At 57.0% G+C, this 18,755-nt stretch overlaps 1 protein-coding gene across 1 annotated transcript in view; it reads right to left on the bottom strand.

Moving 5' to 3' along the window:
* RAP1GAP2 (RAP1 GTPase activating protein 2) overlaps window positions 1–18,755 on the bottom strand; it is a 97,045-nt gene that overhangs the window by 1,449 nt on the left and 76,841 nt on the right. The window contains exons 6-24 of the mRNA XM_019471786.1: window positions 16,549–16,584; window positions 15,366–15,410; window positions 14,685–14,717; window positions 14,145–14,354; window positions 13,477–13,580; window positions 12,836–12,914; window positions 12,327–12,380; window positions 10,922–11,005; window positions 9,491–9,591; window positions 8,686–8,815; window positions 8,286–8,441; window positions 7,392–7,463; window positions 6,898–6,984; window positions 6,500–6,634; window positions 2,271–2,408; window positions 1,777–1,895; window positions 1,353–1,466; window positions 718–835; window positions 182–308 (exon numbers count right to left, since the gene is read on the bottom strand). Of these exons, the coding sequence (XP_019327331.1) occupies window positions 182–308; window positions 718–835; window positions 1,353–1,466; window positions 1,777–1,895; window positions 2,271–2,408; window positions 6,500–6,634; window positions 6,898–6,984; window positions 7,392–7,463; window positions 8,286–8,441; window positions 8,686–8,815; window positions 9,491–9,591; window positions 10,922–11,005; window positions 12,327–12,380; window positions 12,836–12,914; window positions 13,477–13,580; window positions 14,145–14,354; window positions 14,685–14,717; window positions 15,366–15,410; window positions 16,549–16,584 (1,942 nt within the window). The remainder of the gene's footprint in view (window positions 1–181; window positions 309–717; window positions 836–1,352; window positions 1,467–1,776; window positions 1,896–2,270; window positions 2,409–6,499; window positions 6,635–6,897; window positions 6,985–7,391; window positions 7,464–8,285; window positions 8,442–8,685; window positions 8,816–9,490; window positions 9,592–10,921; window positions 11,006–12,326; window positions 12,381–12,835; window positions 12,915–13,476; window positions 13,581–14,144; window positions 14,355–14,684; window positions 14,718–15,365; window positions 15,411–16,548; window positions 16,585–18,755) is intronic.

The raw sequence follows: 18,755 nt of genomic DNA, 5'->3' as shown, positions 1-18,755 counted from the left end.
TCACCCGCCTCCCCCGGCAGCCGCCTGCAGCCCGGGCAAGGCTGGGGAGGGGGCTTCTCCGTCCCAGAGCTGCAGACCCCACCCCGACCTGCCGCTGCAGGACCCCGGGGGCTTCCAGGGGCTCCAGGAGCAAAGGCAGAGCTGGTGCCCCTGACAGCCCTCCCGCGCCCCCGTGACCCACCTGTGGGGCTCCTGCTCATGATCACAGGGGTGGCCGCAGCCCCCACGCTCGGGCTCTCGCTGCCGGGCGAGGCGCCATAGACAAACACGTCCTGCTTGAACGGCGATGCTGTAGACGGCTGGCTTCCCTGCACGGGGAGAGACCGGGACACGGCTTTCTCTTGTGCAGCCAGCTTTTCTCCCCACGCCCTGCTGATGCCTCATTACATCCCTGCTCATCAGAGCCCCACCGTGTGCCCACTCACGGGAGAGCTTGTCCTGACGGAGCAACCTCCTGGCCCCGGAGTGCCTGCCCCAGTGCACGCCAAGGCTCACCGGAGTGTCCCACCGGGCACCCCAACCCACCTCCTCCCCACACCAGGGGACGGGATTAAGCCCCTTGATGTCAGCTGGGACAAGGCACCTAGGGGGGGCCGCAGGACACTTCCCCCCCGCACAGAGACCACCCGAGGGTCCGGAGGCAGCAGGAAGCTGAGGGGCGTGCGGAGCTGCGGGGTCCTGAGCCCGAGCGTGCCGCGGGGCGGGTTTGGTGCTTACCACGCTGTCGTACTCCTCCAGGGTCTCGCTCTCCCCCGCCGTGCTGCTGAAGCTGCTGGTGCTCGAGGAGGAACGGGAGATATTTGACCTCCCGTTCTCTTTCAGCTTAATAAATGGCCTAGGAAGAGAGGCGAAACAAAACGGAGACCATGTGATTGTCACTCGGAAAGCCGTGTCCTTTGGGCTATGACAGTGGGGACAGGCCCTCCTGCGCACCCCCGGAGCAAAGCAGCTGCCATAGGGACAAACCTAGCCAGGTGTTTCTGTAAATAACCATTTCCAAGAGCATGGGATAAAGTAGCTGGTGGGTGCCACCAGCAGAAACCCGTGGGTCGGGATGACTCCCCAGTGGCAGGGACGGGCACCACGGGCCTCCCCAGCTCCCGTGCTGTGAGGGTTTGGGCAACTTCTGTCAAATACTGCTCTTTCCTCCTCTTCTTTTTAAAGATGGCTATTTTCAGACCATAAAGGAGCTGTGCTCATGAATCACCGGAATCTTTTTTTTCCTCCCTTAATATCAAACTTATTTATAGTAAAACCTGGAGATGCTTTTGTTTGACAAAGTCCCTGATGGTCTGTCAGCTCAGGGTGTCTTGAGCTCCGGTCAGAGGAGGACGGGGCTCCTCCCGGCTCACCTGTCTTTGTTGGGGCATATTTCAGGGGAGCTGGGGTTGGATGAGGTTTCAGATTTCATCTCTTGAGAAGAATGTCCCAAATCTGGTGTCTTCTGGGCTCCAGAAACACTGTCACTGAGGGCACAAAGAGACAGGTTGCACAAGTTATACAAGAGACTTAAAAAGGATGGTCAAATTATACTCCCTAACACCAAATGCTAAACTGTAAGAGTAACAGATGCTCTCTGGATACCACCGCTTCGATTTAAAACAGAGGGAAGGGATCCAAGGCACCATTCCCTCGAACACGGCAAAATCAGCTCTCATTGCTGGCTTGTGTGGAAAGGGGAGGCTGCGCCCCAGGCAAGGTCTCCAGCACCCACCAACACCTTCTCTGATGTTTAACACGCTTTTAACCCTAGTGACCAGGGCAATGCAAACTTACCACCTTGTCCTGCTCTCCGCCTGGCTCTCAGACCCCGTGTGCAGGCGAGGGAACAGCCCTGAACGGCGCTTGATGGGGCTCCTGGACTGGTTCTTGGCGGCAGCTGCTGGTACAGGGGGCTGAAAGCACAGAACAGTCTATGAGTTCCTAGAAGCTCTTAAGACTAAACATCCTACGAGGAATTATGCTGCCCACAATTCTCGGCCTGCACATCTAGGAAACATGTAATGCCAGAATTTCTTTTATATCTCCTTTGTACTTTGGGGCTGAAAACCCCAGGAAGCCAATCTTCTTCTTCCACAAAACAAACCCAACTTGAACACAGCACCCATAAAATCGTGCTCCGCTCGAATGTTCTCCTCGCCCCTACATTTACTGCCCGCACAGGGGACTGCCAGACTACGTCAGTGCAGCGCAGTGCCCTGCCAGGCTGGGGAGGGAGGGAGGGATGGACAGAGGGACAGCAGGACAGAGGGACGCGCAGATGCGCTCACCGAGAAGGTGGTCTTGGTCACCTCGCCACTGTTGTGCGCGATGCCCCCGCTGAGGCTGCCCGGGATGCCGCCGCCGTGGTGCTTCTTCTGGCTGCCCACCATCGTCTCCATGGAGTGGCTGCGCACCCGGATGGCTCTCTGTGGCCCGAAGGGACAGGGGACAGCAGGTCATCACCACCCTGTGGGGCGCCAACCCCAAACCCCCTCCCCAGCTGCAGGGCCCCCCCCAAGGCACACCGGAGCGTGACCTGCCTGGTCGTCCCCCTGAGAGCTGGCGCACACCAACAACAATCCCACGAGTAACAGCAGCAGCCATTGCTCCGCACAGCCTGAGGATGAGCCGCCCCTCGGGGAGCCGCACAGCCAGGACAAGGTCGGGTTTTCCCTCACTGCCCCCACGATGCCGGGTGCGAGGGCCGAGGACTGCAGCTATGGGACAGGGAGCGGCAGACATGAGCCCCAGAGCCCTGCCTCCTGCCCAGCGCCTGGCCGACCTCCCGGCCTCCTCAGCAAGAACACGGTGACCACAGCTGAGTCAGAAGCCAGTGTTTGGATGCACTCCTCCCCCCGCCCCGCGATTCTCCCTGGACTTGGGAGAGGACGGGTCCCGCAAAGAGACTCCTGTCCTGCCTGCTGCCTGCACCTCTCCCGCGCGCTGATGGACCTCTCCAACCTGCCCCGAAACACCCCCAGAGCTGGAGGCTTCACAGCCTCTTCACAAAGGTACTTCTGTTCTTCAGCATGCTTATGCTTGAAAAATACGTTTATCCTGAACCTCTTCTGCTGACGGTTTGGCCCAGCCATCCCTGTAACAGACCCACAGATGAGCCGCGCAACATCGTCCCTGCGGCAGTCGCAGCATGGTCACAGACCCTCCCTGACCCCTTTGGTCTTCATTTCTCCAGACCAAGCAGCCCTCTTCCCTCACTCTTTTCACATCGGCCCCGCTCTCCGGAGCTCCGGGCACGCCTTCTGCCGGACCACCCTCGCCTGGGCCACATCACCAAGTCCGGGCGCAGCTTCCAGCCGAGAGCCCACCCGTGCTCAGGCCTGCCGTGCTCTGTGCCAGCGCTGCAGCCCAGCGCGGTTTCTCCTGCTGCATCCCCACTGCTGGATGCGGCAAATCAAGGACCACGACCGCTGCTGTGCCAAACCCCTCCTGCAATCCAACCCCTTGGCCAAAGCGCCCGTGGCCTCCTCCCAGCCCAGGCTGAGGGCTCTGTTTCCCGCTCAGCCTTAGGCACCTCGCTCACTCAGCAAACCACAGCCTGTTCCCAGCTGCCCTGAAACATCCGTGTCTGTTTTGGCACAGGCTGGTTTTTACAGGAGCGAGATGTCCAGAGCAAGGCCTCGTGCCCTTGTTCCCTCTGGCTGCCCCGGAGAGCTGGAGCACCACTGGAGCTCTGCACGCCGAGGGATGCCCACGGCAGGGCACGCCTCGCCCGGGCATGGAGCAGAGGCGCAGAGTCCAACCTGCCTCTGCAGCAGAGCCCGGAGATGTGCCACGCCGAGTCTGGACACTATGGGACTTGCAGCCCCCACGGAGCTCTCCACGTCCCCCAGGAAAGGGCCAACAGCCAGGCTCTGCAAACGTTGGCGGCTCAAGCCGAGGAAGAGCACTGCTGTAACCTGTTTTGACTCTAACTGTTGCAAGCAGAGCTGCGCATACCAGCAGCAGAGAAATTCTGCAGATCTGAACGCTCGTTTGGGTGCTTAAACAGGACCTGAGCTATTTTTAAAGTCTTCTCTCAGTTGTTGTCCCAAGCACTTACAAATGTGACCGCAAGATCTTTTGAAAGTCTGGCACACGCTATGAAAAGCAGCAGTGAAATGCACAAGTTAAAAAAAAGAAATCCATATCCATATTCTAATTACTGTAGTCACCATAGTAACAGGAGCCCAAACTGGACTGTAATGCCAGTGTGCCAATTACAGGAAAGTTGTTCTTCGCAGCTATTCCCTTTGAATTGCTGCTGCGCTACCCTCCGCGCCATGGCTACCTCTCCTCCAGCCCCTTGAATTGCAGCTCAAGGTAAAGAGATTTTGGAGGAAACAAGCCATCAAGGGCCAGATTTCTGGAGGTGCCCGGCACTGTATCGATGGTGCACAGGCACCAGTTTGCTGCTGGCTCCAGGGGCGGACCTGCACTGGGGTAAGCGGGAGCTGCAGCCCCAAGCTCTCACCAAGTCCCAGCCTGTGCCAGGGACTATGGCTGCCCTGACAGCCCCGCGCTGTCCCCTTCTGCCCATCCAGTAACAAACACCAAGCAAGAGTCCATCAGACCTGATTTATTAGGGTCAGCAATTCATACAAAATTTGACAGTGTTTGCAAATAAAAGTAACTGGTTGCTTGCTTTGCTGCCAGCAGCGCCAGCGGGTGCTCATGCCATGCAGGCAGGAAGGTTCCTGCCCGGGGCTGCCGAGGCTGCGGAGCTCTGCTGGGCACCCTGACACCCCCTCCCAAGGGGGGCTGGCCAGCGGCTCCTCTCCCCGCAGCAGGGAGGCAAAGGCACCCCTCTTGCTTGCTCAGAGCCCAGCAGAAACAAGTTCCGCTTTCCTCTGAGCGGCCGGTCCCCACGTCGCATGGCCGGGGAGGAAGGGGCTGCGGGCTGGGTCGCAGGTGTAAGGCACCGGGCAAAAAGAAACCGTGGGGATCAGGCCTCACCCCTTCCCAGCCCTCTTATTTACCGTCTCTCCTCTCCCCCATTCACTCTGACAGCACGCGGTGGAGGACATAAGCTAGGATGCAGCCCAGCAGCGCGGTCCCGAGGCGGCCAGGCAAACGCAGCCCAGTCCGGACCACGGAACTCATCACCTGCCCTGGCACACCCTGCAACGCCAAAAGAGCAAAGTCCACTTTCTCGTACACAAAAAGCATACAAAAAAATGATTATTTAACATCAGCATCTCAGACCCTGAAGTGAACACTGTGATGTGACTGCCCAGCATCTCAAGTTCTACAACATATCTCGTACCTAAACAGGGCACACCTGAGCCTCCACCCACCCACACAGTGGGGGCCAGGGAGCTGCTCACCCCTCCTCTGCAGCTGTCCGGTGCAGGATGAGGTGACTCATCTCTTACCAGTGCCTGTTTCTCTATACCATAGAGAAAACTGTTCCTATAAGGTAGCTGCAGGAGTTGTCTCCATACAGCTGCAGCCAGGGCAGCTCCCTGCCCGGGATGGTGACGGCCACCCCGCACCAGCACCCGTCCCTGCTGTAGATGCAGCTAAAATGGCCTTTGCCCGGCAGAGCTGACGCACCAGGAGCAGGATGGGGAGAGGCGTGGGGGAGCTGCACAGGCCGAAGCATGGCCACAGGCGTCACCCACGGCAGGGACACGGTGCCCTGGCTCAGGAGCTCCGTTGAACACCCACCCGTGAGTGAAGCCCAGATTTACACGTGCCAGCCCTTCCCAGCCGCCTCCCTGTCGCTGTCGCAGGGGAGCCTCACCAGAGACTTCTGGCAATGGCTCATCCCCCAAGACTAAGTGCTGCCCCTCCGTTTTCAGGGACGTCCCACACTGCCCAGCTGGTCATTGTCCCTACCTCCAACGGTTGCTCAGTTTTGTCCACATCATTTTATCTCATTTCTTTTTCTCCTCCCCCCTTTTCTGCCAACCCATTCTCCCTTCTCTCCCCTTACACCTCCAATCCCCCCCAGCACACACTCAGCACCGTTTCCCCTCTACACACCCAGCACCTCTCATTGTGTCTCCCATTTAACACAACAACAACCACCTCCCACCTGCTTGCCACGGCAGCCACCCCCAGGCGTCCTCCCGCCCAGCCCCATCCCACAGCCAGGGTGGCACAGAGGGGCTGCCAGCAGCCCGGGGACATAACCTGCTGCAGCAGAGACCGACTGCAGGCACAGCCCTCGCCGTGGTACTGGCCCTGGACCGAGACCCCTCTGGAGACATGGCGAATGCCAGAGCACGCTGGCGGGAGAGGAGGTGCTCCAGGGCTCTGGAGAGGTCACCCCGATGGTGGCACTTGCCAATACCACAACCGCTTCAGCCTGCGCCTGCTCCTGCTGGGACCAGCTCGGGTGTCCACTGGCTGCGCGGGCGCTGGTGGTGGTGAGCTCCTACTTCCTCCCGCCACCCTGCTCTCAGGGGACATCTCTCGTCCCCCAACACCACTCATCCGCATCTTCCACTAAAATGTGCTCTTCCAGCCCTGGCTGCATTTTAACTCTGCTGTTGGCAAGGGACGGGGGGGTTACCTTGAAAGACTCCAGAAAGCCTCCGTGACCCCCGTTCTCCAGCTTGTCCTCCTCGGGCCCCAGCCCCAGCATGGTCTGTGTGTGCCCATGGAGCTCGTCATGAAGGTTGTCCAACAAGGCAGCCCGTGTCCGGTCCTGGGGGAGCGAGAACAGGCTCAGCTGGGGGCCCCGAGGGACGGGGCAGCGGTGCCGACCCACGGGACAGCTGGCTCATCCCCCCGCCGAGGGCACCAGTGGCCCCACAGCCATCAAGTGCACTGAGACACATGCACGCTTTGATCACTCGTCCCTGCAAGCGCTGACCCAGCTCAGCTGGGGAAACGCAGCTTTGAGGAGGAATGCCGAGAGCCTCCCTGCGCCCGCTGTGGCGCTGGGCAGGGATGGGCAGGCAGCGTTACCTCCAGCTTTGCAAACTTGTCCGACTTGCAGCAGGCATTCTCGGCATTGATGAGCTTGGTCAGCAGGAACTCCCGGAACTCGGGGCTCTGGGGGGAGAGAGGCAAGGTGGAAAACACCAGCCAAAGACTCTGCATATCTCTGGTACCAGAGCTGTACCAACCCAAAACCCGAGCTCACAGCACCCTGCAGCCCCCTCCAGATGTGAGCGCATTGGTGGGAAACCCCAGATGGGCTCGGGGTGCCCTCCTGCACTGGCCGTCACCCCCACACTGACACGGGCGCCCCAGCAGCAGAGCCGCAGCTGCCGACTTGCACGGGTTACACTGTGCGATGGTGCACAGCCTCCCACCCTACCATAAACCCCATGGGCCTCACTAGAAATCAAAATAAATGCATATAAATTCCAGAAGTCATGTTTTCCCTAAGAAAACATCTCGGACATACACATAGGTTTTTTTATGGCTTGGAACATACTTCCCGTCTCATCTCTTACTTTCTGAAATACTGGCGGGCTTGGCAGGGGTGGGCCAAAGGAGGGGACATCTTCCCGGGCCGTGACGGACACCTGCGGAGCCAAGAGAAACGTTATTCCCGTGGGTGCAGCAGGGCAGCCCCCAGCACAGACATCCCTCTCCTGGAGGGCAGCAGGCGTGGGGCAGGCGATGGTCTCCCCAGCCCAGCTCAGCTCAGCCCAGTCCAGCTCACAGCCCAGCAGCCCAGCTCAGCCCAGCCCAGCCCAGCTCAGCCCAGCTCCCAGCTCAGCCCAGCCCAGCAGCCCAGCTCAGCCCAGCCCAGCTCAGCCGCCCCAGCGCCTGAGAGCCAAGGGGCATCCCAGAGCCCTCACCCTGCCGGAGAGACCGCTCCTCCCCAGCCCTCATCAGTCATCACTCCTGCTTTCATGAGAGGGTTAACCATGCACAGCTTTTTACGTTTACTTCCTATGAATTCTGTTTTCATTTGTGGCTCTACGCAATGTGCTTTCAGTTTGAAAAGTTATGTCTTACTGGATCTCTTCATTAGAAAACAGAGATAACAGGGTTTATGCTACCTGCACTTGAGCGGTGTTAGACAGGTATGAGCTGTTCTGAAGCTTATTCAACTATTGCGTAGCATCAAAAATCTTTAGTAAATGTGCATGCTATTATACATGCACATATTTTATACAAATATGTATGCATACACACACACTGTGTAATAGTGCACAGATAAATATATGTGTGTGTGTGTATATATGTATGTTTAATATACACATACCTATTCCAGTTAGGTATAATACTGGTTGTATCACTGAGCACACGGGCAGGGCAGCTGCTGGGCAGCCACCTCCAGACCTCAGCCTGAGAGGCCGAAGCGAAAATCAGCACGTACAAGTCGAGATTCCCCTTACCTTGTACGCCGTGTTATCTGCCTCGGGGTTTTCCACCTGCACAACAATGTAGGCGTGCAAGAAGTTGGAGGCGATCATGTCTGGGACAAACGGCGTGTTCTCTTCTTGGAAGATAATTGCCACAATGTCATTGCCAATGTGCCTCTTCCTCTGGAGCTAAGCAGAAAGGGAAAACATTTGGTCGGTAAAGCCAGGCGGCTCTGCTCCCTTGGGAGCTAACATCAGCTCCAGGCGCACGGGCTGCCGCACGCCGGGGAGCCCACGCAGCTGCTGCCCACGCCACCGCCCGCCAGCCGAGGATGCCACGACGCTGGGGCTCGGTGGCTGGCAGCGCTGGGCAGGACAGCGCCGGCGCATCCCGGCTCAGACAATTCTGTGGAAGGAAGCTCATCTCCCTTACTTGTTGTGTATCTCCTTCGGTAAAAGGCAGCTTTGTAGAGACGTGAAACATTATCTCCCTGTCCCTGAACACCGTGTACACAGACTCTGCTCCCGTCTGCCCGTGGCTGACATCCAGACCTCCTCGAAAACTGGAGACGAAGCGAAAGTCGGGGAGAAATGAAGAAATATTAATTGAAAGCTTAGCAGAGCGCGCCAGCGGCTGTCAGGGGACAGGGTGACAGAACAAACCAACTCATTTATCTTTATCTAGTAGCGAGCAAACGGGAAAGAACAAACCATGCGTCACGTATTGTAACTAAGCATCGCTGTCACCAGTCTGAAATTCAGGGTGTGCAGCAGAGCCATGCCGGTCGGCCAGAGCTGACCGCAGCTGCGGGTGCCAGCCATCTGCCGCGTGCCGCGGCGGGCTGCCCGCAGCCCACGGCGCAGAGCACTGCCGCGGCGGGCTGCCCGCGCCTGCCAGCCCACGGCCCTCGCCAGCAGCGGGGGGTCTCTGCCCGCGCCGTGACTGAGCCCGCAACACCGGACAGGGCACATTTCCATATGAAGTTCCTTTCATCTATAGCCAGATTTTCTCACAACCTCAAAACTGCAGGAAAGGAAGTTCTTTTCTCTTGGCAGCTCCAATTTTTTTTGGAAAACTCCCCCAGCTTTGAAAAACAAGCCAAAGCTATATTTGCTTCTGCTCGGTACATCCCGCTCATGAGTGAGATGACTTCTGTTCTCGCACGGTAGATATTTTTACATATGACATGGTCTCTGGTTAAATGTGTTTGTAAAATCATTCCTTTTATTTAACTTACCCTTTGAAGTCCTGGAGTGTTATCGTGTCTCCCAGAAAACTTAAGAAGTTCTTGAAGGCAGTGCTCTCTTCATTATTGCCAAACAACTCCTCCTCTTGGGTCTACAAAACACAGGGCGCATCTTTTGAGAGCCCCAGCCCTGCCTGTTTCCAGCAGCCAGCCTGCCCAGGCTGTGCAGCACCCGCCAAACCGGCTCCCGGGGGAAGGAGGAGGGTCTGGCCATGGCTCTGTCACCGCGGTGTTGGTCTGACGGAGCCGCAGAGGCCCCCGCACTGCCTGAGCCGAGCGTGACCAAAGCCACCGTCCCCAGCGGCCGCCACGCACTGGGACAGCCCTGCGCCCTCGGGGACCCCCCAGGGCTGCTCCTCTGTCATGCTACGGGTGCTATGGACACAGCTATGGACCATGGACACCACTAACGTGCAAGGTCCTTTTGAAACGCGGCTTCTGCTTGTCACCCTGCTCTGAGCACCTTCTTAAAATCAAACCTTGCTATCAGCACACAGTGCCACAGCAACAGAGAAAGGAACCCGCCCCAGCTCTAACGGCGGTTTCTGCTCAGGCCACCTCTCCTTGCCCGCCCATCTCCTGCCACCTCCTGCCCCGTGTGTGACCCCCCGGGGCCACGACCAGCACCTCGTCCCCGGGATGCCGCGCACAGCCACGGGCTGCTCCCCGCCTCCGCTCCCCAGCTGGCACCACCACGCTCAGCCACCAGCACCAGCTGTGGGCTGGTCGCAGCCCGCTCAGCCACCAAGGCACCCAAAGGTAAAGCTGCTGAGAGCGACTTCTGACCGAAAGCAAGGGACCTTAGGATAACGTACAGGAAATACCAAAATGCAAATGCATCCTTCATTGGAAAATCCAAGTCTTAATCATCCCTTGCGTGCTCTATTTCAAAACAATGAGACCTTAATTATGGTCTTGCATGAGTTACTCAATCCAAAATAAAATGCAATATGTAAGGATAATTAGAGTGCCTGTCAATAATCTTTGGTGAGTTATAAGACTCAGCTGTCTCTGCAGTCCCCATCCGGAGTCCCTCGGCTAATGACAGCATTTTCAGCAAACGCATGTCTTCATAGCCCACAGTCCTCCAAGACAAATGTAAATGTTTCACTGTCTAAACATGTATCTGATTAAAATACCATGCCTGCTAAAATCCATTTTCACATCCACTTTTCCCTACAGCAGCTTGTGGGCTGATTTCCATACTGAATTTTTTCAGTCACATCATTTTTTAATGAGTCAGGGAAACATCCGAGCAATAAGAAATGCATTATTAGCGAGGACACCCAGTAACACAACGTGTTGCACGTGACAGAATTAACCACAGGGCCGAATTTCAGCTTCAGGGGTCCCACACTTATGAAACACAGAGCTCTGGCAAGCAGGGATGTGCTCCACGAGAACAGCACGGGGATTACTCACCTGCCTGAACTTCTGATAGATCACACCAAACTTGAATGTGTTGTTGACCTCGTGTTCATCATAAGACACTATCATCTGGGACGCCTGCAGTAAAACAAAACACGAATTATTTCATTCGGTAGTTCAAAACACGACGTCCAGAAGAGCAAACCTTGCTCACAGCTCTACTTGGCGCATTTCCTATTTGCTATTGCCTGTGGTTCGGCTCCTCACGGCGGGCAGGGGGCGAGAGCCCGCTGGAGCTGCAGTGGGGTACGGCAATGGCGGGGCAGCACCCGAGGGAGTGGGAAGGGGGCAGAAGCCAAATTTCCACATAAATAGGACAAAAGTTTTCAACAGTGGCCCTGGTTTTGGATATCAGTGTCCCTGCAGCCTACGCCACAAGACAGTCCACCTGGATGCCCATGGGCTTCGGGTGGGCACGAGCTGCGGCCCCCGTGCTCAGGCATGGCAGGGGGCACAGGGAGCCCCGACCTCTCACAGGTTTTCCAGGGGAAGTTTGGGGCCCTTTGGGTGCAGATAACGGCAGTTCTTGCAGCGCCCCAGCTCCACAGTCCCAGCCTTGCTCTGTGGGGACCCTGTCAGAGACGTTCATCTTCCCCAGTTGGGCATCAGCTGTTCTCAAACTGCCAGACAAGGGTTTGATAGCAACATCAATAATAACAAGAGATGAACGAAATCACTTTGACCCTGGCTACATCAAAGGTGATGAAACTGCCTTATAACTTACTGCTGTGCCTGCCACAGAAAAGGTCTCCCACATAAAAGGTACTTGAAAATGATGGATTTGCTTTGCTTTGCTTTGTAACTTCCCAGGAGTGGGTCTCTATGGCAGCACAAGAGCACACAGGAGGAGAAGCAATCCTGGAGTGGGTAATGAGTCAGTCCCAGTACGTCACCAGTGGGGACTGCCACCTGGATAAAACACTCCATCCCCCGCAGTGACCCACCCGCCTCTGCATCTCTTCCTGCACGGCTTCTCAAGCACAGGCTCAACCCGTCTCACCAGGTTTCAAGCAAACCTTAAGGCATCAAACCAAGAACCAGGTAGGTTTTACACCCCACAGATGGTCACCTTTCCTTCCTTCACCATAATCTGAGGGCAGATTAATACCAAAGTGCCATCAATCCTTGGTGGCCGGTTGACAGAATGAGATGGTGGCATTCACATGCCATCAGATGGCTGTTAGCTAACCTGCTGCCCAGACGCAAGCACGGCACGCCACCGCTGCACTGCTCACATCCCCTTTGCAGGCAGCTACAAAGGTAGAGAGCTAGAAAGATGCAGTACAAATATCCGTGCTCTGTATCAAAGTAGCCGTTGGATCTTGGAGAAAAGGGGAGAATTAACTCTGTCCAACCTTCTCTGCCAAATATGCGACCGACTTGGGGTAAGTTACCTCACCTTGGGGTACAGAACCGGGTTAAACTTCAGCCCGGAGGCGTCGTCACAGAAGGCCTGTGGGCAAGGGGAAAGAGCAGTCAGTGCTGGGTCCCTGGGAGCACGGAGCAGACACCCCTGTCCTGCCAAAACTCCACGGCAAGGCTATGAATGTCTTATAAAGGAGCCAAATCCAGCCGCCAATTGCAGGAGCTCCCCTCTTCGCATCCTCTCATTGGGATGCCCCATGGCCTGGCTGGTACCCGAATGAGGATGCAGCAAGACAAGTCCCAGGTCTCTCCATGGGTGAAAGGTGCTGCCACTTCCTCACCTCTTCCCCCAGATATCAGTGATAACCAGGGACCTGCCTGGGATCAGCAGGGAACCAACAGCGGGGCCAGTGCATACCACTACCCGCCAAGTGCCCCTGGACACGAGAGCCCAGGCACTGCTGCCCAACGCCGCCCAACGCTGCCCAAGGCGCAGCGGCGTGGGCTTTGCTGCAGGTATCCCATCCCAGCCTGGCATTTTACCTTTGCAATCTGGGGGATACTAGGGAGCTTGCTAAATCCTGCCAGGGGGATCCTTTCATGCAACGTCTTCACTTTGGACCTAGCAAAGGAAAAGAAATGAGCAGACATCAGGGAGTGTCTAAGGCAAAGAGACACTGGCCGCAAGCCCCCCGCTCGCCAGCCCTGTAGCGTGCACGCAGCGATGCTCCACCGGCTGTTGGGAAACGATGTTCTGCCGAATTTGTTGGGCCTGGTTAGTAAGCAAAGGCTTGATTTGTCTTCTTATCTTTGCAGCTCTTAAAATATTCATAGTTTGGAGGGAAATGACACAATGGCTCAGACACGCTGGGTCTTGTCAGCTTACAGAGGGATGGCGATAGATGTGACTGGTATTATCCTGTGTCACGGAGAGGTTTACACTCAGTTTCAGCGGGCTTAGCAACGGATCAAAGTCTCGTGTTCATTATCGGGGGTCAGGCAGTCCCAGCGCAGAAACAGCAAAAGGATGATGCCGCTGCCTCCCATCCCACCCCGAGCCCCTCCGTATGCGACAGCCTGCGTGCTGCCAGCCTGGCTCTAGCATTTACAGTAGAAACAAAACAAGGGACTCCCAGAGAGAAAGTATTTTGTTAAACAAAGCTTTTTTCTTTTTTTTTCCATACCTGAGTATAATCCTTAAATATTCTGTGCCATCTGCCTCCTCACACTTAATAGAAAGGATCAGATTTCCAAGGCTGCTGGCTGTACAATAAAAATTTAAATGATCCTAAAAATAGAAAACAGTGCATTAGCAGCAGGGGAGGCAGCTCGATGATGGCAAGGACGCTGCCCCCCACCCCGGCCAGGAGCAGAGGACTCGCCTGCCACCCCGACACCCTCCCGCCCCTCGAGGACACACACTCGCACCCCCTCCTCACCAGGACCAGGGCTTTAATCCCTCTGCCCGTGGACTTTAGCACTCTGCTCTCAGCTTTGTTCAGAGGGAAAAAGAGGATTACAAGACTTTGAGCAAGAGGGCAGGCAGGCGGCTGCTCCGCCAGGTCCCCCGAGCCCGGCCGAGCCCCAGGTCCCCGCAGACGGGGCAGGCTCAGGGCCGGCGGGCCCAGCCGGTGTCCTGGGGGAGCCCTGCCGGCTGCGGGGCCCAGGGGCCTTTGCCCTGTGCGTGGCCATCACTGCCACAGCTGGTAACCTGCCAGTCCCCTCCTCTCCTTGCGAAGAGGGAAGTTGCAAAATTCTCCCATTTTGCTCACAATTTTAGAATTTTTTCTTTTCTTGGGGGGGTGGTTCAATTTTCAGCTGACTGCTCGTCCCCTGCGGCAGGGGCACCCACCTTCCCCAGGAAATGCTTCCTGTAGGCTCTGGCCTCTCCTTTGCACTCCAGCTTGTAGCCGTAGGTGCTGGGGCTGAGGTTCTCCTCCTCCTCCTCACAGACGCTGCTGTCGGACGAGGTGGGGGTGCCGAGGTTTTCTGGGTCTTCGATCCAGTATCCCCCGAACTGGGGCAGGATGATCAGCGGGTACGGGCTGCCCTTCTCTAGGATCTGCAGAGACATGCGCCCGTGAGGGGTCAGGCAGGACCGGGGTGCGGATGTGGGGTGCAGGGGCTCGTTGCCCCGTGTCCCACTGCCCCCTCCCGCAGCAGCCCCCAGCCCCAGCACCACGGGGACAAATTCAGCCCCTCTCTAAAACCTCTTGTCTCTCTCCTAGAAGAGGGCACATGCTACCGAGGAAAAGCAGCAGCCACAAAGGTGGGGAGGGGGAACGTGCTTTGTGCAGCTCCTCTCAGAAACAGGCTCTCTGCCAATTCCCGTTACCGGCAATTTTGGAAAGGCATTCGCCTGAAGGCATTCAGGGTGGTCCAGAGCACCCACCTCATCGATGCTGGGGTATGGGATGTAGTCTTCCTGGAAAAAGGAATCAAAACACCACGTATGACCATCTGTTCCCCACCAGCCACCCCTTACGACCACAACCTTGCACACCCAACCCGGGGAGCGCTTCCAGCTGCCCACTGCACTGGTCCCTCCCATCCTCACACCCTGCACCGAGTGCCAGGCGGTAACAGAGAGCGATGCTCATGTCGGGCCAGGCCGCCGTGCGCAGAGGAGGGCGCAAGCCCCAGGAGCGGTGCCACCGTGCTGCCAGCGGCTGGTGGACCAGCACCACGCCGGCACCATGGCAGCCCAGCTGAGTCCCCGGGGCATGGCGCGGAAACCCCTCCCTGCTCTGGGTCTGTGGGAAAGCACTGCAGCCGGGTAAGTCCTTTTCCAAAGGGGTCTCCACTATTGGTGTAAGCTTCTCAGCTCTACAGCAGAACCCAACCATTTTACACAGTTCGCCGCTGAAATACACAGGTTTGGACATAAAGCTGGATTAGGGATTTACAGGCACCACTCTCTCGTCTTTGCAATTCAATCAGTGCCTTGTTTTTAGATAACATTTAAATCCTTTTCAGTCCTTTGAGTGACTGTCTTTGACAATACACATTAAAGCCCTGAGATAAGGGGGGGGGCACTTGAAGAGATCCACACAAGAAACAAAAGTCAAGCAACCTTATGTTTTTGGCTTCCAGTCCTCTGTTCTTCAAGTTTTGGTGCCTGTTTGGAACAAAATGAATAGATTGAATAATTAAGATGTGTTCAACAACACAGACGAAACCACAAGGGTATTTTGCTACATGGAAATCACTCTGACATGAGTGGCATGAAAGGAGGGGGTTTCTGCCCAGGATGAGCCGGGCAGAGCTGCCAGCATGCCAGGACAGACCCTGTCGTAACAGAGCAAAAATGGGTGACAGGGATGTGGTAGGACAAGACCTGGGACACAGCAACACCGCACTGAAAATGTCTAAATGTGAGGCAGGGATTATCATTTCCCAGGTGCCGGCACAGCACCAAACACAAAATGCCCCATATCCCACTCCAGTTTCATCCTAATTTCTCCGGGATGGGCTCCTAAAGGAAATCCCTGCGCTGCCTTCCTGCGGAGCAGGGACAACAGCCCCGACGTGTGGCAGGTCGACGGCCCCGGCTGTCTCACAGTGTCTGTCCCAGGCAGGAGCCTGGGGACGGCAAACCCTGCTCGCACTTGCCTGTGCCGCGCTGGGGGAGCACCGTGCTGGGGTAGCACCGCACCTCTGGCATCAGGGGTGAGCACCACCTGCCCGTGCTCCTCCCGCAGGGACAAGGCACATGCCAGGGGACACCTGGGTCCCTCGACCCTCCTCCTTGGGCAGATCCTGATGTGTTTTAGTGTGGGACAAGAGAATGCCTTGCCCTGACATGAGGGGTACTAAGACAGTGCTTGACACAGCCGTGCTCTGTACCAGAGCCTGCCATTTGCAAAGACAGGCAGCGGTGTGCTGACTTTACCAGGAAGCAATGGGACCACGTCTCACAGCGTGTGCCCCTAAACATCCTTTTGCAAAACTGCTCGGGGCGATGGGGAATAACCTTGGAGGAAGATGCTGCCGAAACCACTGCTCTCCCCCCGCGCGCTGGGGTGTTTCTGTGCAGCTCTCTTCTGCATGGTTTGAGCTGGGAAGCGCCTGCTGTGCCCCCCCTCAGCAGGGCTCACACAGCGCTGGGGATGTCAGCAATAATTCAAAACTTGTTATGATCATACAAGGCCTCCCAGCACGTTAAATGTACAAGCTGCTGTGGGATCTCTGCCTTTGCAGCCTCTGCTGGGCAGAGAATGTCTCGCGTTACTGGCACGCACGCTGCTGCTGCTCACCTGCATTTTTTCCAGCATTTCGAAGAATTCTGCAGACTGAAAAAGAAAAGAAGGAAATCTCCTGTTCAATTAAAGCAGACACGAGGTGAGCCAGCCCAAGCCACATCAAGGCAGGGACACTGGACCCCCCATCCTGTACCGGGCACGCTGGCTCTGGCCCACAGCAGGAATGGGAAGAAGGGACTCTCTCTCTCTCTCTAACTGATGGCATGTGCCTTCAAGACGCCCCATCCAGCCCTGCCACCGGGCAGGGACGGAGTCCCACAGACACCCCAGATTCACAGGGCCGGTGGCCGTCCCACATCAAGTGCCCCTGCTGCAGCTGCGGGCAGCGCATAGAGCAGCGAGCAGCAGCAGCTCCCCACCTCCCTAACTCCCCCTGCTCTGCATTTCATTTCCAAAAAAGCACGAGAGGACAGGCCGAGTGACACTGCAGTACTTGTCCCGCTCCCCAGCCATGGGAGCTCCCGTCCAGCCTGACTCAGAGCTCGGGCTTCACTGCTGCAGTTCACCATTGCCAGTAACACTCACCCCCGGACAATTTCCCAGCCCGCTTTGTGCATGGTTTGATAATGGTTCTTTAGTCATTTCTTTTTCTAATTACAGCAGTGTTGGCACCATCAGCTGGACAATCTCTTTGGGTTCCTTTTGTGCCCTGGGTGTTTTCTCAGGTCTCTAAGGTCCGTGTTTCCCACCTCTCTGCAGCAGTGACACAGGCTAGAGATGCCAAAGGGAGAGCGGAGCTGCTGGTGCAATCCTGCCCTGAGGGGCACAGGACAGCCCAGCTGGAGGGAAGTGAAGGAGAGCACCCACTGCGGCCACACTCCTCCACTGCTCCATGATGTGCTGCTCGCTTCTGCACAGTGGGCGCTGGATCTCAGAGATCAGGCAAGGAGAAAACCCAGATGGCTGCCAAGTGCCGGAGGGCACCCAGCAGGGCTGCAGGCATGGGGCTTGCTGAGGACGCGGGGATGTGGGGCAAAGCTGGTCCTACCGCAGGCAGAGGGATGGGGTGCGTATGCCCTGGCCCCCGCGGTCCCCCTGCTGCTTTACAGGGCCCCTGGCAGGAGGAGTTCTGTGCACACAAACCAGCAGCAAAAAACTTTCCATTTGAAACGAAACAGGCCCAGACTGATCGATCCAAAAAAGCAAATAAATGCTCTTGCAAACGAGACACCTACAGCAGCCCTCCCCACGTCCCTTACCTTGCAAGGTGTAAGCCCTGGGCTCTGCATTTCACCGGCTGCGGAAATGCCGGCAATGCCGCTGCTGGCGTGGCTGGGCTGCCCTGTGCAGGGTTAATGGCCTACTGGCCAAACGAACTAAAGAGATTAGCGAGCCCGGGCTCCGATTAAAAATGCTGTTTTTTTATGCTCCGATTAAAAATGCTCTCCTCTGGAGAGCAGCCGGACCCTGCAGCCGGGGAGCTCGTCCTGCTCCCCCAGCATGCCGCTGCCTGGCTCGTGGGCTGCTACCTCCCTCCCCAGCTGTGCGGGTGCCCCATGGCTTTGCAGCCCCGTGAGCATCCCAAGCCACTGCAGTGCACGCAGGGCACATGGGGCAGGCGGCTCCTGTGCCTTTGGAAACACTTAGTGCAGGGGACTCAGGGACAACGAACCCAGACCGGGAAGAGCCTGTTGTCACCTCTCCAGGAGAGGTGCTAAAGCCATGTCTGTCCTGCTCAGCCATGCTTTCCCTCAGGCAAGGGGGGACTTCAAGAAACGCTGTTCCTGCCCTGATCTACCTGTGCTGCCCCAAGGGGCCCCAGTCCTGGCAGCGGCCAGTGCACCGCTGAGCTGCTTTGGGGCTTGGCAGGCACCAGCCACCTTTCCCACACGGTCCTGCCATGACGTTCGGACGCAGCAGATGCAGGTTTGACCCCAGCAACCAGCACGGGCACGGCCCCACCAGCATGCACAGCCACGGGGAAATCAGTGCTCCACCAGCCTCCTGACTCGCCGGGCACCTGCAGGGTCACCCCTTCGGCACAGCAACCACTGAACCTCAGCTGGACACTCCTGATCCCTGAGAGCAGCTTTTCCTGCTCTCAAGTACACGCAAATAAATTATCTAGTCAAACTACAGCTGTAAATATTGGGGCACTCCCAGTAAACTAGTAAGTGGCTTTTCTGGAGACATGAAGCAGCAGCCCCATCCCTCCTCTCCCCCATCCTCCCCCACCTCTCCTCTAACCCGTGTTTGCTCCT

The sequence above is a fragment of the Aptenodytes forsteri genome, unplaced genomic scaffold, assembly GCF_000699145.1.
Source record: "Aptenodytes forsteri isolate BGI_AS27 unplaced genomic scaffold, ASM69914v1 Scaffold66, whole genome shotgun sequence".
Lineage (NCBI taxonomy): Eukaryota > Metazoa > Chordata > Aves > Sphenisciformes > Spheniscidae > Aptenodytes > Aptenodytes forsteri.
The sequence above is the reverse complement of the archived record's forward strand: the minus strand, read 5'-3'. Positions and strand labels throughout refer to the sequence as shown.